Source organism: Aegilops tauschii, chromosome 4, assembly GCF_002575655.3.
Source record: "Aegilops tauschii subsp. strangulata cultivar AL8/78 chromosome 4, Aet v6.0, whole genome shotgun sequence".
NCBI lineage: Eukaryota > Viridiplantae > Streptophyta > Magnoliopsida > Poales > Poaceae > Aegilops > Aegilops tauschii.
In genome coordinates, this window is record NC_053038.3 from 443,362,976 (window position 1) to 443,382,197 (window position 19,222).

The 19,222-nt window shown below is 44.8% G+C and overlaps 1 protein-coding gene across 1 annotated transcript; it reads left to right on the forward strand.

Annotated features, from left to right (window-relative positions):
* The first annotated feature begins 16,860 nt into the window (after positions 1 to 16,860).
* Positions 16,861 to 18,726, forward strand: LOC109779688 (WAT1-related protein At1g68170-like). The gene is made up of 6 exons (XM_020338332.2): positions 16,861 to 17,060; positions 17,199 to 17,261; positions 17,402 to 17,521; positions 17,618 to 18,035; positions 18,119 to 18,270; positions 18,371 to 18,726. Exons 1-6 carry the CDS (start codon positions 16,861 to 16,863, stop codon positions 18,507 to 18,509), a joined length of 1,092 nt encoding a protein of 363 aa, XP_020193921.1. The 3' UTR covers positions 18,510 to 18,726.
* Positions 18,727 to 19,222: the final 496 nt, after the last annotated feature.

The window sequence follows — 19,222 nt, forward strand, 5'->3', positions numbered from 1 at the left end:
TCTTGTGTTCCCAACACACCCAATACAATGGTAAATTGTATAGGTGCACAAGTTCGGTGAAGAGATGGTGATACAAGTGCAATATGGATGGTAGATATAGGTTTTTGTAATCTGAAAATATAAAAACAGCAAGGTAACTATTGATAAAAGTGAGAACAAACGGTATTGAAATGCGTTGAAACAAGGCCTAGGGTTCATACTTTCACTAGTGCAAGTTCTCTCAACAATAATAAGATAATTGGATCATATAACTATCCCTCAACATGCAACAAAGAGTCACTCCAATGCCACTAATAGCGGAGAACAAACGAAGAGATTATTGTAGGGTACGAAACCACCTCAAAGTTATCCTTTCTGATCGATCTATTCAAGAGTCTGTAGTAAAATAACACGAAGCTATTCTTTCCGTTCGATCTATCATAGAGTTTGTACTAGAATAACACCTTAAGACACAAATCAACCAAAACCCTAATGTCACCTAGATACTCCAATGTCACCTCAAGTATCCACGGGTATGATTATACGATACGCATCACACAATCTCAGATTCATCTATTCAACCAACACAAAGAACTTCAAAGAGTGCCCCAAAGTTTCTACCGGAGAGTCAAGACGAAAACATGTGCCAACCCCTATGCATAAGTTCACAAGGTCACGGAACTCGCAAGTTGATCACGAAAACATCAAGTGGATCACGTGAATATCCCATTGTCACCACAGATAAGCACATGCAAAACATACATCAAGTGTTCTCAAATCCTTAAAGACTCAATCCGATAAGATAACTTCAAAGGGAAAACTCAATCCATTACAAGAGAGTAGAGGGGAGAAACATCATAAGATCCAACTATAATAGCAAAGCTCGCGGTACATCAAGATCGTGCCAAATCAAGAACACGAGAGAGAGAGATAGATCGAACACATAGCTACTGGTACATACCCTCAACCCCGAGGGTGAACTACTCCCTCCTCATCATGGAGAGCGCCGGGATGATGAAGATGGCCACCGGTGAGGGATCCCCCCCTCCGGCAGGGTGCCGGAACAGGGTCCCGATTGGTTTTTGGTGGCTACAGAGGCTTGCGGCGGCGGAACTCCCGATCTAGGTTATGTTCTGGGGGTTTCTGTATATATAAGAGGTTTTGGCGTCGGGAACAAGTCAGGGGGTCTCTGAGGCGGCCACGAGGTAGGGGTGCGCCCAGGGGGGTAGGGCGCGCCCCCCACCCTCATGGGTGCCTCGGGACTCTTCTGGTCCATCTACGATGCTCTGTGGGCTTCTTCTAGTCCAAAAATAATCTCCGTCAATTTTCAGGTCAATTGGACTCCGTTTGGTTTTCCTTGTCTGCGATACTCAAAAACAAGGAAAAAATAGAAACTGGCACTGGGCTCTAGGTTAATAGGTTAGTCCCAAAAAATCATATAAAATAGCATATAAATGCATATAAAACATCCACAATTGATAATATAATAGCATGGAACAAAAAAATGATAGATACGTTGGAGACGTATCAACCATCACTCTGGATTTATGCATGCACTCCTTACGTAATCTCACTATGTTTTATTCCTATGCATGTCAGTTATTGTACACAATGGAACTGAACATGTAGAGCATAAGAGACGAGCCTTGCGTGACAATAAAATTTCATGCAGATGTCGCTCCATGATGGGCGCAAAGGCAGCCCCCCCTCCACCCATTTCGGATCATAATCAAGAGGAAGATAACTGTTCTGAGGGGGATTCAGAAGGAGAAGACCACTCCTATTTACCCCCTGAGGTCTTCGCTCTAACTTGACATGCTGATGTTGATAATATCATGCATATGGTGCCTTGCATTGCTTACTGCATACATCAAATATGTCATCTGCTTAGTTTAGACATGCTCTGTGTCAATGCCATTTGTTTAGTTTCTTTATCGTATATGTGAATCATGCAATGCCATCTTGTTTAGCCAGGCATCATATATGTGAATTTTGCAATGCCACCCTGGTTAGCCAGTCATCTTATATGTGAATTATATCATGCCATCATTACACATTACGTGTTAAACTTGTCAACAATTTTAGTACATTCAATTACTCTTCCTGTGCATCAGCCATTCGGCACGGTCATGGAAAAATCTGAAGTGGAAAGAAGGTCTTCAAAGCAAACAATGCTATCTGACGAAGCGCATGTCTTGCTGGTTATGAATAGCTCCTTCGAGGAGGATTCAGAGACAGATGACCAGTCCTATTTCCCCCCCGAGGTGCATGCTCTAACTTGGCAGGGTTATGTTGCTCGTATCGTGCGTATGGTATCTTGCATTGCTATGTCATTTGCTTAGTTTAGACATGCTTTGTGTGAATGCCACATGTTTAGTGTCTAATTACCATATATTTGAATTATGCGATGCCATCTTGTTGCAAGACATTATATATGTGAATTATGCAATGCTATCTTGTTGCAAGGCATTATATATGTGAATTATGCAATGCCATGCTGTTTAGCCAAGCGTCATATATTTGAATTATATCATGTTGTCCTTTTTTTGTATTTCTCGTTGCATTTGTCGACAATGTTTGTATATTCAACTGCTCTTCCTGTGATCAGCCATTTGGAGTGATGGAGAAATCTGGAGTGAAAATAAGGTCTTCTGAGCAAACAATGATACCTGCTGAAGCAGATATCTTGTTGGTTACAGATAGCTCTTCAGAGGAGGATTCAGAGGCAGATGACCAATACTATTATCCCCCTGAGGTGTATGCTCAAACTTTGTAGGGTTATATTACTCATATCATGCATATGTTGTATTGCAATGCTTAGTTTTTACAACATATACACAATATTGAATGCGATCTCCTTAGTTGACACATCATATATGCGATTGCCGTCTGCTCACTTGCTTAGTATATAAATCATATATTTGAATTATATCATGCCAAGATGTTTACATAGACAGCATGTATCTGAATTATGGCATGCCAACCCATTTTCTAAAGACATAATATAGTTATATCATCTCATCCTGTTTACATAGTAATCATATTTTGAATTATGTCATTCTATCCGTGAATTATATAATGCCATCATGTTTCCATCGACGGCATGTTTGTGATTTATGGCATGCCAACCACTTTAATAGACACATCGTATAGTTATATCATGTCATCCTGTTTACATAGTCATCATATTTTTAAGTATGTCATTCTATCCTGTTTAGTTAGCCATCATACATGTGAAATTGTGTCATGATATCCTGCTTAATTAGCCATCATATATGTGAAATTATGTCCTGCTATTCTGTTTGGTTAGACAACATAAATTTGAATTATTTCATGCCATGTTTTCTTCCCTACTATCCATTGCACATGTCTATCTTACAATGTACATTCAATTACTTTTCTTGTTTATCAGCCATTTCAATTGGAGGGGGTGATGGCAGTATCTGTGGGAGTAAAAACACGGTCTTCAGAAAAGATCGTGCTACCTGTCGATGTAGATAGAACCACAGTTGTACTCGCCCAAGAAACAGCCCCACCACACATAACCCAGACTCACGCAGATTGTACCCCTACCCAGTTGGACAGAGAACGAGCTACACCCCTTCTAACCCCAACCCCGGCAGATAGTAACCCAGTTCCAGTTGACACAGCACCGTCTCCACCATAGATCACCCGAACACGAGCAGTTAGTAAGGCAACTGCAGTGCCCAAAGCACGAGGACCACCACTCCGAACCCCAAGTCAACGCTTCAAGCAGAAGAAGAATTGTTCTCGGGTCAGGTTCCGTAGCTATGGTTCATACTACTTTGCTCTTGCATCACTGTATTTACTCATACCAACTAATTTCAAATTTGAAGGATGCAATTGAAACTCCAATGGCGTAACAGGTATGTTTTAAACCTGTTTCTTTAACGTGTTTGCTGTTGTAACTTGCTCTATGTTGATTTCAGTTTCAATTGAATAAACAGTTATGTTCTCATGCCATGCACATTACAAGTGTTGTTATTGCTGTGTTGTTTCCCACACTTATATTCTGTCTATGCTGCTTTGTCTTAAATAGATATGATTCGAACTGTATCTATCTTGATTTGGCAACATAAACTAGAATGATATAGACCATACAGTGACCATACTACATAGATATATGTTTGTTTCATGTTGTTATCCTGTCCACCTTACTACTGAACTAGTTTACCAAAATGAGTTTCATATACTACATTGTAAACCTGTGATGTGTTTGTTTGTTTCTCTTTTAGAACGCGGATAAAATATTGGAGAAGAGTACCCCGTTATGCAATGGTAAAGGAAGTAATGCATATAAGGTTCAAGATAGTGAGACATCCCTGTTGGTCTCCAAGAAAGCTGATAAAAACTATATTGAAGACACTGAGACAACCCCAAAGTCCTGTCTTGATGTAGCGTTCGAGTTACTGGCTACTACTGCTGGCACCAGCTCTTCAAACTCGCTGCCTGAATCAGTTCGGCTTCTTGAGTCTCAACTTCAAGTTGAAAGACATCGATCAGATGTTATGCGACAGGAAGCCGAACGACTGAGGAAGTCCCTGCAGAATTCAGATGCATACTTCCTGGTGCAACAACAAGTGCCACTGGTGCGCGTCGGTCCTAAACAAACGGTTTTTTACCCCTTTCCGCGACAGCATTTGGAACCGTCGCCAAGTGAGTGTGTGCGATACGGTGTCCTTCCCACACGACCCAGAAATCGTCGGGGATAGGCCCTCGTAGGACCGAGGCTGGGGCCGTGTGCGATCAGGCGAGGCATCGAAACCCAATCATTTCCGTAGGTATGTACATCCCACACGGTGAATCCCAGAAATCATTTCTGTAGGTATGTACATCCCACACGGTAATACATCCTACACGGTGAATCCCAGAAAATCATTTCCGTTCGTATGTATATCACACGCGGTCAATCAAAGGAATACGTTTCCGTTCTTATGTACATCCCACACTGTCAATCCAGGGAAAACGTTTCTGTTTGGATGTACATCCCACACGGTTTTATGTATACGCTTGTGTGTGAAAGGTGTAACTATCACACACGCTCTGCCTTGGTTAACTATTTGCTTTCATTAACTACATGACACATGATTTGATGTAGAAAACTGTGTGGCATTGGGCTATCCATCGCAAGCGCTTTTACTGCTAGAACCGTTTGCAAAGGTCCGTGACCCTCTGTTCTATTTTATTTTTGCCTGTAATTTATTATTCTAATTGGAAATTTTGAAATAGGAAACGTGCAATTCAAATTCTCAGCACAATGGTTCAACAATGAACCCATAAATAAAATTGCCAGTACAATATGTTCAGTAATTACAGGATGAGGCAGCAATTAACTATGATGAACCGCATTATTTAAAGGCGGTAAAGGTGAAGAGACAAGTGTAAATCATTTTGACTGTCGACGGTGTTGAAGAAGCAGAATGCCCATAATGTGCCTTCCTGCATGCCATAGGCACGAACCGCTTTTGTCCAACCCCTTGTGACGATCGCCCGCCCATCCTTCACCGCCTTCAGGAAGACTTCTAGAGCATTATCATGGTAGCATGAATTATATACTTTAACCTTAGTTTCCTCCACTCCGGTCATGTAGTTTGCAAGGTAATCATCGGTAAATAGCTTCGGAAACCACTGAAAAGAGAAAAATATCAGATACTGAGGTCTAATAGAGTAACTTGTTGTGGGCAAGGGGAAAAGGCAACACATTACTTACCATCCTAAAGTTCACTGTTGTCTTCGACAAAGTGTAAATAAAGAGCTTAATTCCAATCACCCGTTTCTTTCGCCTAACAATCTTTCTTAGTTTCCTCACTTGACGCTTGTTCATGAATATCTCATTGCCCCATACGCAGAAGGGATCAAAGCGTGGATCAGTACCCCTCATATATGTACCTACGAGCAACCAGTAAATGTTAGAAGCTAAACTGAGATTGCACAAATGATGTAAAATACAACTACCTATGTTCCTAAGTACAAGTTTTTTTTTGAGATTTCGATATGAACTACATACGGATATATATAGAATTATAGATATAGTTTAGATTAGAATCTAGATTCACTCATTTTGCTCCTTATGTAGTCTATATTGGAATATCTAAAAATACTTATATTTGGGAATAGATGGTGTATAAGACATGGGATGCAGCTAACCTCGCCGGCAAACAACAGCATCGCCTATTGTAGCCATGTGTAAGTACATGGAAAGCCAATGTTAACTACATCAGGGTTAACATCCACCAAAAATAGCAAATGGTAATAAAACGGCAGCATCTGTAGTGATATCTTCATTTCGAAAGAGTAGCGCGGTAGCAAAGGGATGGATTAAAAAATGGATACAAATGTTAATTGCAACAGGCTTAACAACATCCTAATTCATGTTTTGTAAGTTTGTAGCCATTGAAATACAACTCTTTAAAAATGGATACAACTGTTAATTGCAAGAGGCTTAATGGCCATTGAAACCGGTACTGATAAAAATGCAATTGGCAGAGTTAAACATCACAGGGCAGGTGCTGCCAGAGCAGATAATGGCCCAGTTGTCTATGAAAAGGTAGGGAAAATAGCTCAAACGTGTTAGGCATGTTTACTACAACATGCTTAATACATCGGCGGTACAAAACATAGCCATTAATTGCAACTGGTATTGGTAAGATTGAACTGGTGGGTACATACTTGGTAAGTCCTGAGAGGTAGTTGCTGGGGCACTTCATCTTGGCCAGAGCCCGCCCAAAGTCAGCGGCGGCGGAGGCGAGCTGTTCCTCTGGGTCGAAGCATGGATCAGTGCCACTGACATGTGTACCTACAGGCAACCAGTAAATGGTAGAAGTTAAACTGCAATTGCACAAATGATGTGAAATACTGTAAGACATGGGATGCAGCTAACCTTGACGGCAAACAACAGCATCGACCGTTATGACCCTGCGTAAGTACATGGACAAGCATGTTAAGTACAACAGGGTTAGCATCCACCAAAAAAAGCAAATGGGGCAGCATCTCTAGTATATCTTCATTGCGGAGAGTAGCATGGTAGCAAATGGACAGATTAAAAAATGGATACCACTGTTAATTGCAACAGGCTTAACAACATCCCAAGTCATGTTTTGTAAGTTTGTAGCCATTGAAATGCAACTGCTTAAAAATGGATTCAACTGTTAATTGCAACAGGCTGAATAGACATTGAAACCGGTACGGATAAAAATGCAATTGGCATAGTTAAACATCACAAGGAAGGTGCTGCCAGAGCAGAGAATGGCCCAGATGTCTATAAAAAGGTAGGGAAAGTAGCAAAAACGTGTTAGGCATGTTTACTAGAACATGCTTAATACATCGACCGTACAGAACATAGCCATTAATTGCAACTGGTATTGATAAGATTAAACTGGTGAGTACATACTTGGTAAGTCCTGAGAGGTAGTTGCTGGGGCACTTCATCTTGGCCAGAGCTCGCCCAAAGTCAGCGACGGCGGAGGCGAGCTGTTCCTCCGGGTTGAAGCGTGGATCAGTGCCACTGACATGTGTACCTACAGGCAACCAGTAAATGCGTAGAAGTTAAACTGCAATTGCACAAATTATGTGAAATACTGTAAGACATGGGATGCAGCTCACCTCGACGGCAAACAAAAGCATCGGCCGTTATGACCCTGCGTAAGTACATGCTCAGGCATGTTAAGTGCAACAGGGTTAGCATCCACTAAAAATAGCAAATGGGTAGCATCTCTAGTGATATCCTGAGTCATGTATTGTAAGTTTGTTGCTGGTATTGGTGAAATTGAGCTAGACACGGTAATATTTGAACATCACACAGTGTGTAGTACTAAAATAAACAAGGCACGAACATGCTTAATACATCAACCGTACAAATCATAGCCGTTGCAAGTGGTATTGGTAAGATTTAGCTGGTCAGATCTTACCTGTTAAGTCCTGGGGGTAGTCGCTGAGGGACTTCATCTGGGCCAGAGCCTGCACCATGTCGGCAGCGGCGGCGAAGGCGAGGTGTTCCTCCGGGTCAACACGCACAGCGGCCATCACGCCATGGACCGCCATCAGCTCCTAACGGGGGGGATTTGGAGGCATGAGGATGTTTCGCAGGCTCCATTTAAGCAATCAGGCCGGGGACGTGATAGAGATCGGTGGGTTACCTGACTGGATCCGAGCAGAACGTAGATGTGGTTGAAGTTGTGGTTGCGGCGGCGGCGGTTTGAGATGCCAGTAGGGGGAGGCGCGAGGGAGGGGGGATACTGAGGGGAAGGGGATGTGGTTGGAGGAATAAATTATGAAATCGCACGCCTAATGAAAATTTCGGTGCGAAATTTGAAACTTGGGTGGGGGAAACACACAACGCAAACGAAGCGCGTAAAATACTCGTGTGCGAGAAAAAAGAAAGTTGGCAGATCCCGTCTCCAAAAAATGTACACGTGTACTTGATTTTTTCGGTCAATGGTACGCCTGATTTATTAGGAAATATCGCACAGGTAACTGACTTATGGGTCATTAACGCAAAAAACGCAGACGGGTACGGCGTAGAAACCGTGTGTTTTGTGATCTTCTAATGATTACTTAAAAAAACGCACACGGGCACACATGCTAATCAATGCTCAAAGCCCTCAAAGGATGCTCTTACCAATATTGTACGTTAATACTACAAACTTAAAGTGCTACTGGTAATTTGCTCTAATACTACAAACTTAAACTACTTCTCACATGCTGCCATCAGGGCATGCTGGCCAGACGCCGGCGTTCTCCTTCCCGGCCTTGTAGGCGGCAGCCCAGCGTGCTTCGATCTCCGCCAAGCTCTCCTCACCACGGCGTGCGCCCTCTTTTTTCTTGCGGCGGCGGGACTCTCTTTTCTTGACTGCTTTCCGCCTTTTCCGCTCCTTCTGTGCGGCTTTGGCCGCCTCTAGATCCACCACCCATTCAGCCATGGCAGGCTCAAAGTCCGCCCATGTAACTGTCTGGCCGCCGCCGGCGATGAACTCGGCGCGGCGAGATGCCATCGCTTCCTTACCATGTGTGCGGTCGCGGGCGGCGAGGAATGCGGCGCGGCGGTATGCCATCGCTTCCTTACCAGTTACTGTGCGCCGCGGTGCCATGGGCGACGCCTGGAGAGAGCTCTGGGACGGAGGGGCCGGGCAGCCGTACAGTGTGGTGGTATTCAAGAGCTCAACCACAAACGATAATAGAAATTTGGCTTCCCTTCCAATTTTGCTCGTTCATTATCGCACACGGTTCATCTCCTTCGCTTTCGGAAACAGTGTGCGCTGAGCCTACTGTATGTTGCGTTATGATTGGCCGGAACCCCAGCCACGCGGATCGCGCGTGTGCACCGTTGGATGTGCTGCGATCGAACGGCAATCCACGTCCCTCACATCACACCCGTGCACCTGTAGCTGGATTGGATTTATATGCGCTAAATGCCTAGAAAATGCACATAATCCCCTAAATATGGTAAATGAGCCCGGAAAAATGCCAAATTTGAACACGGTGATTTGCAGGGTGTATATTCGTCGTAGAAAAAAACTCCAGGGCAAATAACGAAGAAAATTTGGATTCCCCTTCAATTTTGAGGATTTCCCTTTCAAAAGCATGGAACTTCCTCGGTGATGGTTCGATTTATGAAGGGCGTGCATGACAACATAAGCCAAACCTTCTCAAATTTTTACTAGGGCATGGTGAGTTCATACCATGGCACCATGCCAGGCATCATGTTTTTAAAGCATTTATTTCATTTTTTTCTATAGTTGAAAACCCAACAAACAGACATTTGTGGTTGACTATTGCCACACATTTCATCGAAATATCTGTCCATTCCTTGTAAAAGGCATGAGAATTTACTAAATGGCACGAGCATGTTTTTATAGGCCGTTCTTATGGACCCTTTCATGCATTGATTGTTTGAATTTGAATTATGCGCATTAATGCCTAGGAAATGCACATAATCCCCTAAATATGGCAAATGAACCCCGAATAGTGCCAAATTTGAACACGGTGATTTGCGGGTTGTATGCTCATCATAGAAGAAAAACTCGTGGACAAAGGATAAAGGAAATTTGGACCCCCCTTCAATCTTGGTGATTTCCCCCTCGAAACCATGAAACTTCCTCGGTGATGGTTCGATTTATGAAAGGCGCGCATCACAACATAAGGAAAACATTCTCCAATTTTTACCAGAGCATGGTGAGGCCATACCATGGCACCACGCCAGGCGTCATGTTTTCCAACCATGTGTTTCATTTTTTGTATAGTTGTTAACCGAGTAAACGACGCGTTTATGGTTGACTATTGCCACACATTTCCTTGAAATATATGACCATTCCTTGTAAAAGGCTTGAGAAATTACTAAATACCACGAGTATGGTTTTTCCAGACCGTTCTTGTGCACCCTTTCACGCACCGATTGTTTGAATTTGAATTACGTGCATTAATGTCTACAAAATGCACATAATCCCCTAAATAATTGTAAATGAACCCGAAAAAGTGTCCAATTTGGACACGGTGATTAGCAGGGTTTATGTTCATCGTAGAAAAAAAACTCATGGATGAAGGACAAAGGAAATTTGGATTCTCATTCAATCTTGGTGATTTACTATCGCACACGATTCATCTTCGTCGCCTCTGCGAACCATGTGTGTTCACTCACACATGCAAAAGGAAAAGAAAACCCTCGCCCACTTCGTCCCCACTCACTCGCCGCGGACTCCTCCGCGACTCTGCACCCTAAGCTCAACGGTTGTTGGCGGCGGGCGTAGGTCGCGCTCCAAACGGCACCGGATTTTGCCTCCACCGCTTTCCGCCACCTATCTGCACTGACATTCTAGACTCTAGTCGACTGGGGTTTTCTGCGGGATTGGGTCGGGGATTTTTCTCATGGGGAAGGTAATCAACTTAATTAGCAAAATATTCACTCATCTCTTATCGCAGTCCGTCCATCGCTGTTAATCAACCGGCGGAAATCGCCGTGGAATCATTTTTGTTCTAGTTGATTCGTGGGTGTTCATTCATGTGTGCACACTGCGAGCACAAATCGGGCGACTGTGGTCGTGGCCAGTCGGAAACGAAGTTATATCTCACCATTCCGGATGACTTCAGGGAGCGCTCGGTATGTTCAATCTCAACCTACCACGATCGGCATGGCCTAAATTTGTGAACATATACCGTCTGTTGCTACATTATCTATATATTTGCATCAAATCTTTGTTACATTATCTATTTTTAATTCTATATTTTTGTACTTTGCTTGCATCTATATATGGATATCTTCTATCAGTTACTCCCATATTTGCATCTTGCTCGGTTATTTCAATATATCTAATTTACGATCTTAATTTTTATTTCAAGTAGTACATCCCTTGCTTTGCAAGAACAGGAGTAGAAGGAAATCTTGTGCTTTACTTTGCTGATGACTCCCAGGATGTCATATTGACAACGCAACATGGATTTACAATGACGGTTAGCGTAAAACTTGATAAATATGGTCACTCCTATTTTAATGCGGACCTTTGGAGAAAATGTCTAAGTGTTATGAACGGAAAGCTGGCAATAAAATTCTAGTGCGTGCACCACGGCCTGGTCTAATTAACATGGATGTTTACTTCCCCAACGTCATCAGCCGATCAAAGTCTGATCGAGGTTAGTGTCCTTTCAACTTTCTCCATGTTGTCATATTACTATTTAAGCAACCAATTGATCACTATTTAAGCAACCAATTGTGATATCATATTTTGACTCCGTTCCTAGACAGTAACAAATTATGTTTACCAATTTATGCGCACTATATATTCTTCTGCCATGTTCTGAATAAATAATACATTTCCACCTTTTAAGCAGGATATGTTGGATGCATAGTGAATGATCTGTATGTTACTAAGCATACCAAGTTTCACTGGAAGGACTTGAAGCATGTCATAAACTGTGTTGATAATCTGACAGAGATAGCACATCGTATGAACGTTGGATTTTGGATGGGATTAATTAGACCTATGGTGCACACACTGAACAAGACCAGTTGTGTGCACAAAGCGCTGGTAAAAAGTCTTATTTTAATGTTGATACTCATAAACTATATATATCTTCAACGATATGTTACAATTGTTTTTTATTCTACATGTCAACAGAAATTGCCCCCTGTAGCCGTTCCTGGATCGATTTCCCGGCGTGGTCGAATTACACTTGTGCCTGCTAATAACGCCAAAGTGATTGCAAGGTACTGCATTTCCCGCAAAAATGGAACCATTCAAATTAACAAGTTCTCGCTTCTCGTGGCAATGCATCCATATTGGAAAATTGGAGACACTGTTCTACTCCTACTCTACCAATGCACAGGAGGGCTCTTCCTTTTCATTGATGAGATGCCCAGTCGCCGTGATCAAGCTGCTTCCAGTGGATAGTTGTGGTTGTGGGCCCTCAGCCTCTTAAAATGTGCTAGCTATTACTATATATGTTAAGTATGTAGATATGGACCATATGGTTGTTGGCCCTTAGCCTCTTAAAATGTGATAGTTGTTACTATGTTGAGTATGTAGATATGGACCATATGGTTGTCAAAACCGTGTTACGAAGATCCTCCTTTTGTCGAATAGTGTAACCACTATATATATGTTACTCAAATGCTGTTACCCAAGTTCATAAATTTTCATGGAAAGTATTAGTATCGTACACAGTTCTTTGAGTTTAAGCGTGTGCCCGATGTCCAGAAGGCATTTGCATATTGGCGGGGTCGGGGCAGCCACGTACAGCTCCCAGCTCCGTGCTAGCTATGGAACCTGACCCTCACCGGGCAACGTGACCCACCCCGGGAAGTGTTGCCGGCAAATCACACCAAGGACCTGGTTGGGCCTGCGGACACCATGGGCGTGTATCCAACCCCTGCAGTATGACAAGGCCAACACATTAGATATTAATTTGAAGAAACATGAAGGACAAAGGTTAAAAAAGAGTAAATGCACTTACTTCTCCCCGTTAGGCTGAATCAACCACCACTGATCGCGGGTCGCCAGCACGGCCGAGAGCTTCGTACCACCATGCTGGTAGACCTTCTTGCCCTGTTCAACTAGCTCGCCCTCGCTAAAACTATCGTCAGACCAGGTCTCCTCGCCATCAGCATGGCCACTAGTTTCCGGAGTCACGTGGGACGAAGACTCTGGGGCCCGAGTCTCGTGGGACGAAGGCTCAGCGACCCGAGGCTCGTCAGCCCGAGGCTCGTGGACCGGAGTCCCAGACGGGTCCAAGTCTGACGACTCCACCTGAGACGGAGCACTTCGGTGGTCCGGAGAATCAGCTGGGGGTGGCGGCGAGGAAGGCACAACAGCCTTCCTACCTCTCCCGCCGCCATGTCCACCTCTAGCTGCACCCCTCTTCGTCTTCCCCCGACCTCTCCCGGCCGAAGAAGAAGCGCCCGCCGGTGTCTGCATGTTGTCTACCAGCACTCACCGAAGGTGCTGGGCTGGAAGAACAGCACCCCTCCCAGCACGCGCCGAGGAAGAAGGAGGCTCGGAGCGGTCTCGACCCGCGCCCACCATCTGTCAACACCTGCAATGACAAATAGTAAACGAAATTAGTACAACATAAACATAATAAAAAAATTAATAACATGAACTAATTAATAATATATATTTCCCTCGATCCTCGACCCCTCAACCTAGCTAGCGCTAACCTAAACCACCCACTAACCTAAACTTCTTCTTCTTCTTTCCTTCTCCTCCTCCTCCTCCTCTTCTTCTTATTTTTCTTCTTCCTTCTTTTCCTTTTTCCTCTTTTCTTCTCATCTTCTCTTTTTCTCCTCCTCCTCCTCCTCCTCCTCCTCCTCCTCTTCTTCTTCTTCTTCTTCTTCTTATTTTTCTTCTTCCTTCTTTTCCTTTTTCCTCTTTTCTTCTCATCTTCTCCTCTTTTTCTCCTCCTCCTCCTCCTCCTCCTCCTCATCATCATCTTCTTCTTCTTCTTCTTCTTCTTCTTCTTCCTGTTTTTCTTCTTCTTCCCCCTTCTACTTATTCTACTTTTCTTCTTCTTTTTTCACCTTTTTTCACTTCCTTTAATTATGACTATTTAACTAAAACCTAACACTAATCTAATATAATATAATCTAATCTAGCTAACTATATATCTATTATCTAAAACAGAAAAAAAAACAGAACTCCTCCTCCTCTTGTTCTTCTTCTTCCGCTTCTTCTTCTTATTTTTCTTCTTCCTTCTTTTATTCTCATCTTCTCCTCTTTTTCTTCTCCTCCTCCTCCTCCTCCTCTTCTTCTTCTTCTTCTTCTTCCCCCTTCTACTTATTCTACTTTCCTTCTTCTTTTTTCATATTTTTTTACTTCCTTTAATTATGACTATTTAACTAAAACCTAACATTAATCTAATCTAATCTAGCTAACTATATAACCTAAACTAATTAACCCTAAACCTAAACTAATTAAACTAAATAACCTGAACTATTTAAACTAAATAACCTAAACTAATTAAACCTAAACTAATTAAACTAAATAATCTAAACTAATTAAACCTAAACTAACTAAACTGAAAAAACCTAAACTAAACAGAAAAAAACAGAAAAAAAAAAGAAAAGAAAACAGGACATTGGGTGGCAGGGGCTCACCGTGGGGGGCGGCGACGGGTCGGGGAGGGGGGCGCGATGGGGCGGCGGCGAGGCGGGGTGGCGAAGGGGCGGGGAGGGGGCGGCGACGGGCAGCGCTCCTCGGGGGGCGGTCGACCCACGGCTGGGGCGGGGAGGCGGCGACGGGGAGGCTCGGGAGGGGTGGGGAGGCAGGGAGGGGGCGGCGACGGGGCGGGGAGGGGGCGACGGGGGGCGTGGAGGGAGCGGCGACGGCGCGGGGAGGGTGCGGCGACAGCGCGGGGTGGCACGAGGGGGAAGAAAGAGGAGAGGAGACAGAGAGAGGGCGATGGCGGGGGCGCGGTAGTTAAGTCAATTTTGAAGCTTTGCCGTCCGCCCCACCTTTGCCGTCAGCTAGCGGACGGCAAAGAGGGGGGGCCCTCTTTGCCATCCGCTAGCTGACGGCAAAGCTTCTTTGTCGTCCGCTAGCAGACGGCAAAGAGTTGGCTCATGGCAAAGCCAGCCTTTGCTGTCCGCTTTCTGTTGGCTTATGGCAAAGCCTACCTTTGCCGTGAGCTAGCGGACGGCAAAGAGTGGGCAGACGGAAAATCTGCTGATTCTAGTAGTGTGAAGTCATTGTTTTGGGTCACTGTATACAATACTTTTCCCACCTTCGGCGCTAGCGCGGTAACAAGATGCGCGTATAGGTCGGGAACATCATGCAATTGCATCCAGATGTCAAGGGTGTTTAGCTGGATGAAGGGTTTGTAAGGCCATTGTATGGAGCAATAAAGACTGTGTTACCTCGGAAGTTCCAGGGTCCTCGCTGCATCACCCGCTCCCGTCCACCAAGGCAGAAAAGTTGAAGGGTGTACAAGTTCTCCACTTGCAGGAATTTGACATCTTGAGCAAGATCCCAAGCAGACCGCGTGTTCTTGACGAACCAGAATTGGCTGTAAGTCTTGTCCATGCTAACCCTAGCTATCGCCAACCATCTTCCGGCCGTCGGTGGTGCCTCCTTCTTATAAAAAAACTACATCATCTAGGTCTCCTCCGGGAGACCTAACTCTTGCATCAGACGTGTCGTCTCGTCCATGGACGAGGATGTCGGCGCCTTGTCCATCACAAATTGGTTTCCTCTAACCCAAGGAGCAGATGCGGTTTGTTGATGGTGCCCTAGATCACCCAGACCTCTCAAGCAAAAGGCCAAGACCAGGTGGCGGTCACGAGGACCATTCCTGATTCATCTGTTGACGTATAAATGTATTGCCTAGTCTCTTCCATTATATCGGTCTTTTGGTTGCATTGGCTAGAGCATGCACTTCTATATGGTATCAGAGCCAAGAGGTCTTGAGTTCAAGACCGAGCTGGCGCAATTAAATTGTAGCCCACTTTCGGTCCACGTTTAGGCCCGAAGGAGCCATACGTGAGGGGGAGTGTTGACGTATAAATGTATTGTCTAGTCTCTTCCATCATATCGGTTTTTTGGTTGCGTTGACTAAAGCATGTACTTCTACACACTCCGAGCACCGGAGAGGAGATAATGGGTGACAAGGAAATAGGAAATCGACGATGGCGGAATCGCCTCTCAGAGAAGGGAAACCCTACACGAGAGAGAAAAGCTTTTTGCAGGTAACCCATATTAGTTGCTCTTGCATGGTGGTTGTTTAATCAAATTTTCTAATTGGGCTAAAAGAGGATGCTTTGGGTTACTGGCCATGTCCGAGTAGTGAAGGAGAGATCAGGCCCGGTTTTGTGCATATATGTTTGTTAAGAAGTACAATACCTAAGTGAATGTTTACGTACATACATACACATCGTTTTGGCTGCACACATGTATACCTTAGCCTTATGAGTATCATCAAGAGACCAAGCAAACACATTTTAAAATTGACGAAATCGCTGTAAACATCTCGCTATCAACCGGAACGTCGCCTCCCATAAATATAATCAGTACACACTATATATACATAATTTAGTGACAAAAATAATAAGTATTCAACTGAATACCGATGAACTGACGTGGGCCCGCCCCTGCGTGCATACAGATCGGCAGCACCGCAGCAGCATTACCAGTGCTATGATGTCAGTTTGCCGCCGCTCCTCTGTCCGTACACGTGCGGATTTCATCGGTGTAGTTGTTGTTGCTGCCGGGGCACTCGAAAACAAGGAAATGCGCTTGGCTAACATCGCTAGGACAAAACCGACGAATACCAGTATATACCAGTACTTGTGTAAATCTACCGGCTGATCATTAACCGGCCGTAGGCATCCTCATTCCTGAGCTTTTAGCCCATTCCTGAGCTGCACGTAAGGAGCATGACATGAGGATCGTTGGAGTTGGCAGCGTGTTGGAGGCCGCTCGGCCGGTGGCGGCGATGGTGGTGGTGGAGTTCGTCTTCTCGGCTATGCAGATCTTCATCAAGCTCGCGCTCGACGACGGCATGGACGTCCGTGTCCTCGTCGCCTACAGGCCCATGTTCGGCGCCGCGTTCCTCTGCCCCGTCGCCTTCCTCGTCGAGAGGTGCATGCCTTCTTAATATCCTCGCTCATTTGTGAAGCATTTGTCTCACAAGATAGTGAGACGAGCATACACTCTGCCAGAACACAGTTGTTAAACAAGATTTGTTGCTGACTAATGCGGCTGTGGTGTGATCTCTAGGAAGAAACGGCCACCACTAACCGTCAAGGTTGTGACAGGGTTATTCTTGTGTGGACTGTTCGGGTAACTTCTTCTTCTCTTTGATGACCATGCTAGCAAATGCTCTAGACTTGATCTCTTTGGTCGATAGAAGAAAAACCAAGTTGCTTATTACGTGGCGGTGGCGGTACTTAATATGTTTCTTCACATACATAAAAATGCAGAGTCACCATGAACCAGAACCTGTTGGTGCTTGCCATCAAGCTGACGAATTCGACGACCATCGTCACAGCTCTCAGCAACCTCACCCCTCAAGCTACCTTCATCGTCGCAATCCTGACCAGGTCGGTCGTCATACTGACCACGAATTTCTATAACATCTGAATTCCTTTCTGGATAGTGAATACTGTAACAGACTCACTTGGAAAATGGAAAAGCAGGATGGAGACTTTGAAGCTCAGAAAGCCCAGCGGTCATGCGAAACTGGCGGGGACCCTGGTCGGGCTGGGCGGCGCGATGCTGCTGACGTTCTACAAGGGCCCGGAGATGAGGTTCCTCCACCGTCTGGCGCACACCGGGCTCAGCCACGCCAGCGGCGATCGCCAGCTCCGCCCGCAGCCGGCCGCGGGTTCTCGGATTCTCGGCTCGTTTCTCGCCATCGCCGGCTGCTTCAGCTATGCGATCTGGCTCACCATCCAGGCCAAGGTCGTCCAGGTCTACCCGTGCCACTACTCGATCGCCGCTCTGGTGTGCGTCTTCGGCGCGGTCCAGTCGACGCTGCTCACGCTCTGCATCCACAGGGACGCCGACCACTGGAGGCTCGGGCTCAACATCAGGCTCTACGCGTCGGCTTTCGCGGTAATCAGGCAGCTGATCGGCCGGCCACTGCGTCCTTCCTTCACGCCCATGCCACGTTTCTGATGTTTGATTCGTACGTCCAGGGTATCGTGGCGTCCGGGTCCGCCTTCCCGCTCATGTCGTGGTGCCTGCAGAAGAAAGGGCCCCTCTACGTTGCCATGTTCGGACCTCTCATCATCGTCTTCGTCGCCGTCATGAGCTCCGTCGTCCTTAACGAGACCCTGCACATCGGAATGTGATGCCCTATTCAGTAACTCACATGCCTTTAACATGGTGGAGCCTGTTTGAGTTTCTCACGGGGAGTCGCGCGTGCGCTGCCATTTTTCCATTTGCAGCGTACTTGGTGCTGTGCTGATCGTGGCGGGGCTGTACATGGTGCTATGGGGCAAGGCCAAAGAGGAAGATGAACAAGAAGCCGATGCGCCAAAACTTGTTGGTCAAGACGACGTGCTGGGCAAGGAGTCCATTCCATAGGCTAACCGTGAAGTTAATGAGGAAAGTAAGACTTTAGGCTAGTCATGGTGAGAGTAACTTAGACTAGTATCATGCATATGACATTAGTCTATGTTACTACCTTCAGAGCATTGTTAATAGCATAGTCAACAATAGGCTATATGGAGTTGCCATGTCACATATAGTGAACGTAATAGTCAACATGTATAGTAGCTAGTTGCTAAGTAATACTACTTTATTAATGCATGATCCATCGTACATTTTCACAATGTTTTTTGGAGTTCGGGCTGCAGCCGGCTGTTAATCTACAGTCTGCTTCCCTTCTCTCTCCTCTTCTATCTCATCGAACTTAGCACAAATATAATTATTTAATCCTTATAGCATGCTGATTGTATCATATCATAGTACAAAGTGTGAAAGAAGTAGTACTATCATATATGGTTGCATTTATTAGCTTGTAGACTCAATTTTTCTTAAAAAGCTCTATGTGCTGGTAATATAAGAGCAAATACAATAAGGTGATATAGACGGGCTATAAGACTTAAAGTAGTATATTTATACTGAGTTGAAAGAGATAGAAGAGGAGAGAGAAGACAAGAGGGCTACAAACTAACAGCCGGATGTAGCACATGCTCCTAGAGACTTTATGAGGGATGGAGGTGGGTCATGTACCAATGAAGTAGTACTTATTTACATCTAACTATTATACTTGCCGGCTATATGTTTGGCTATAG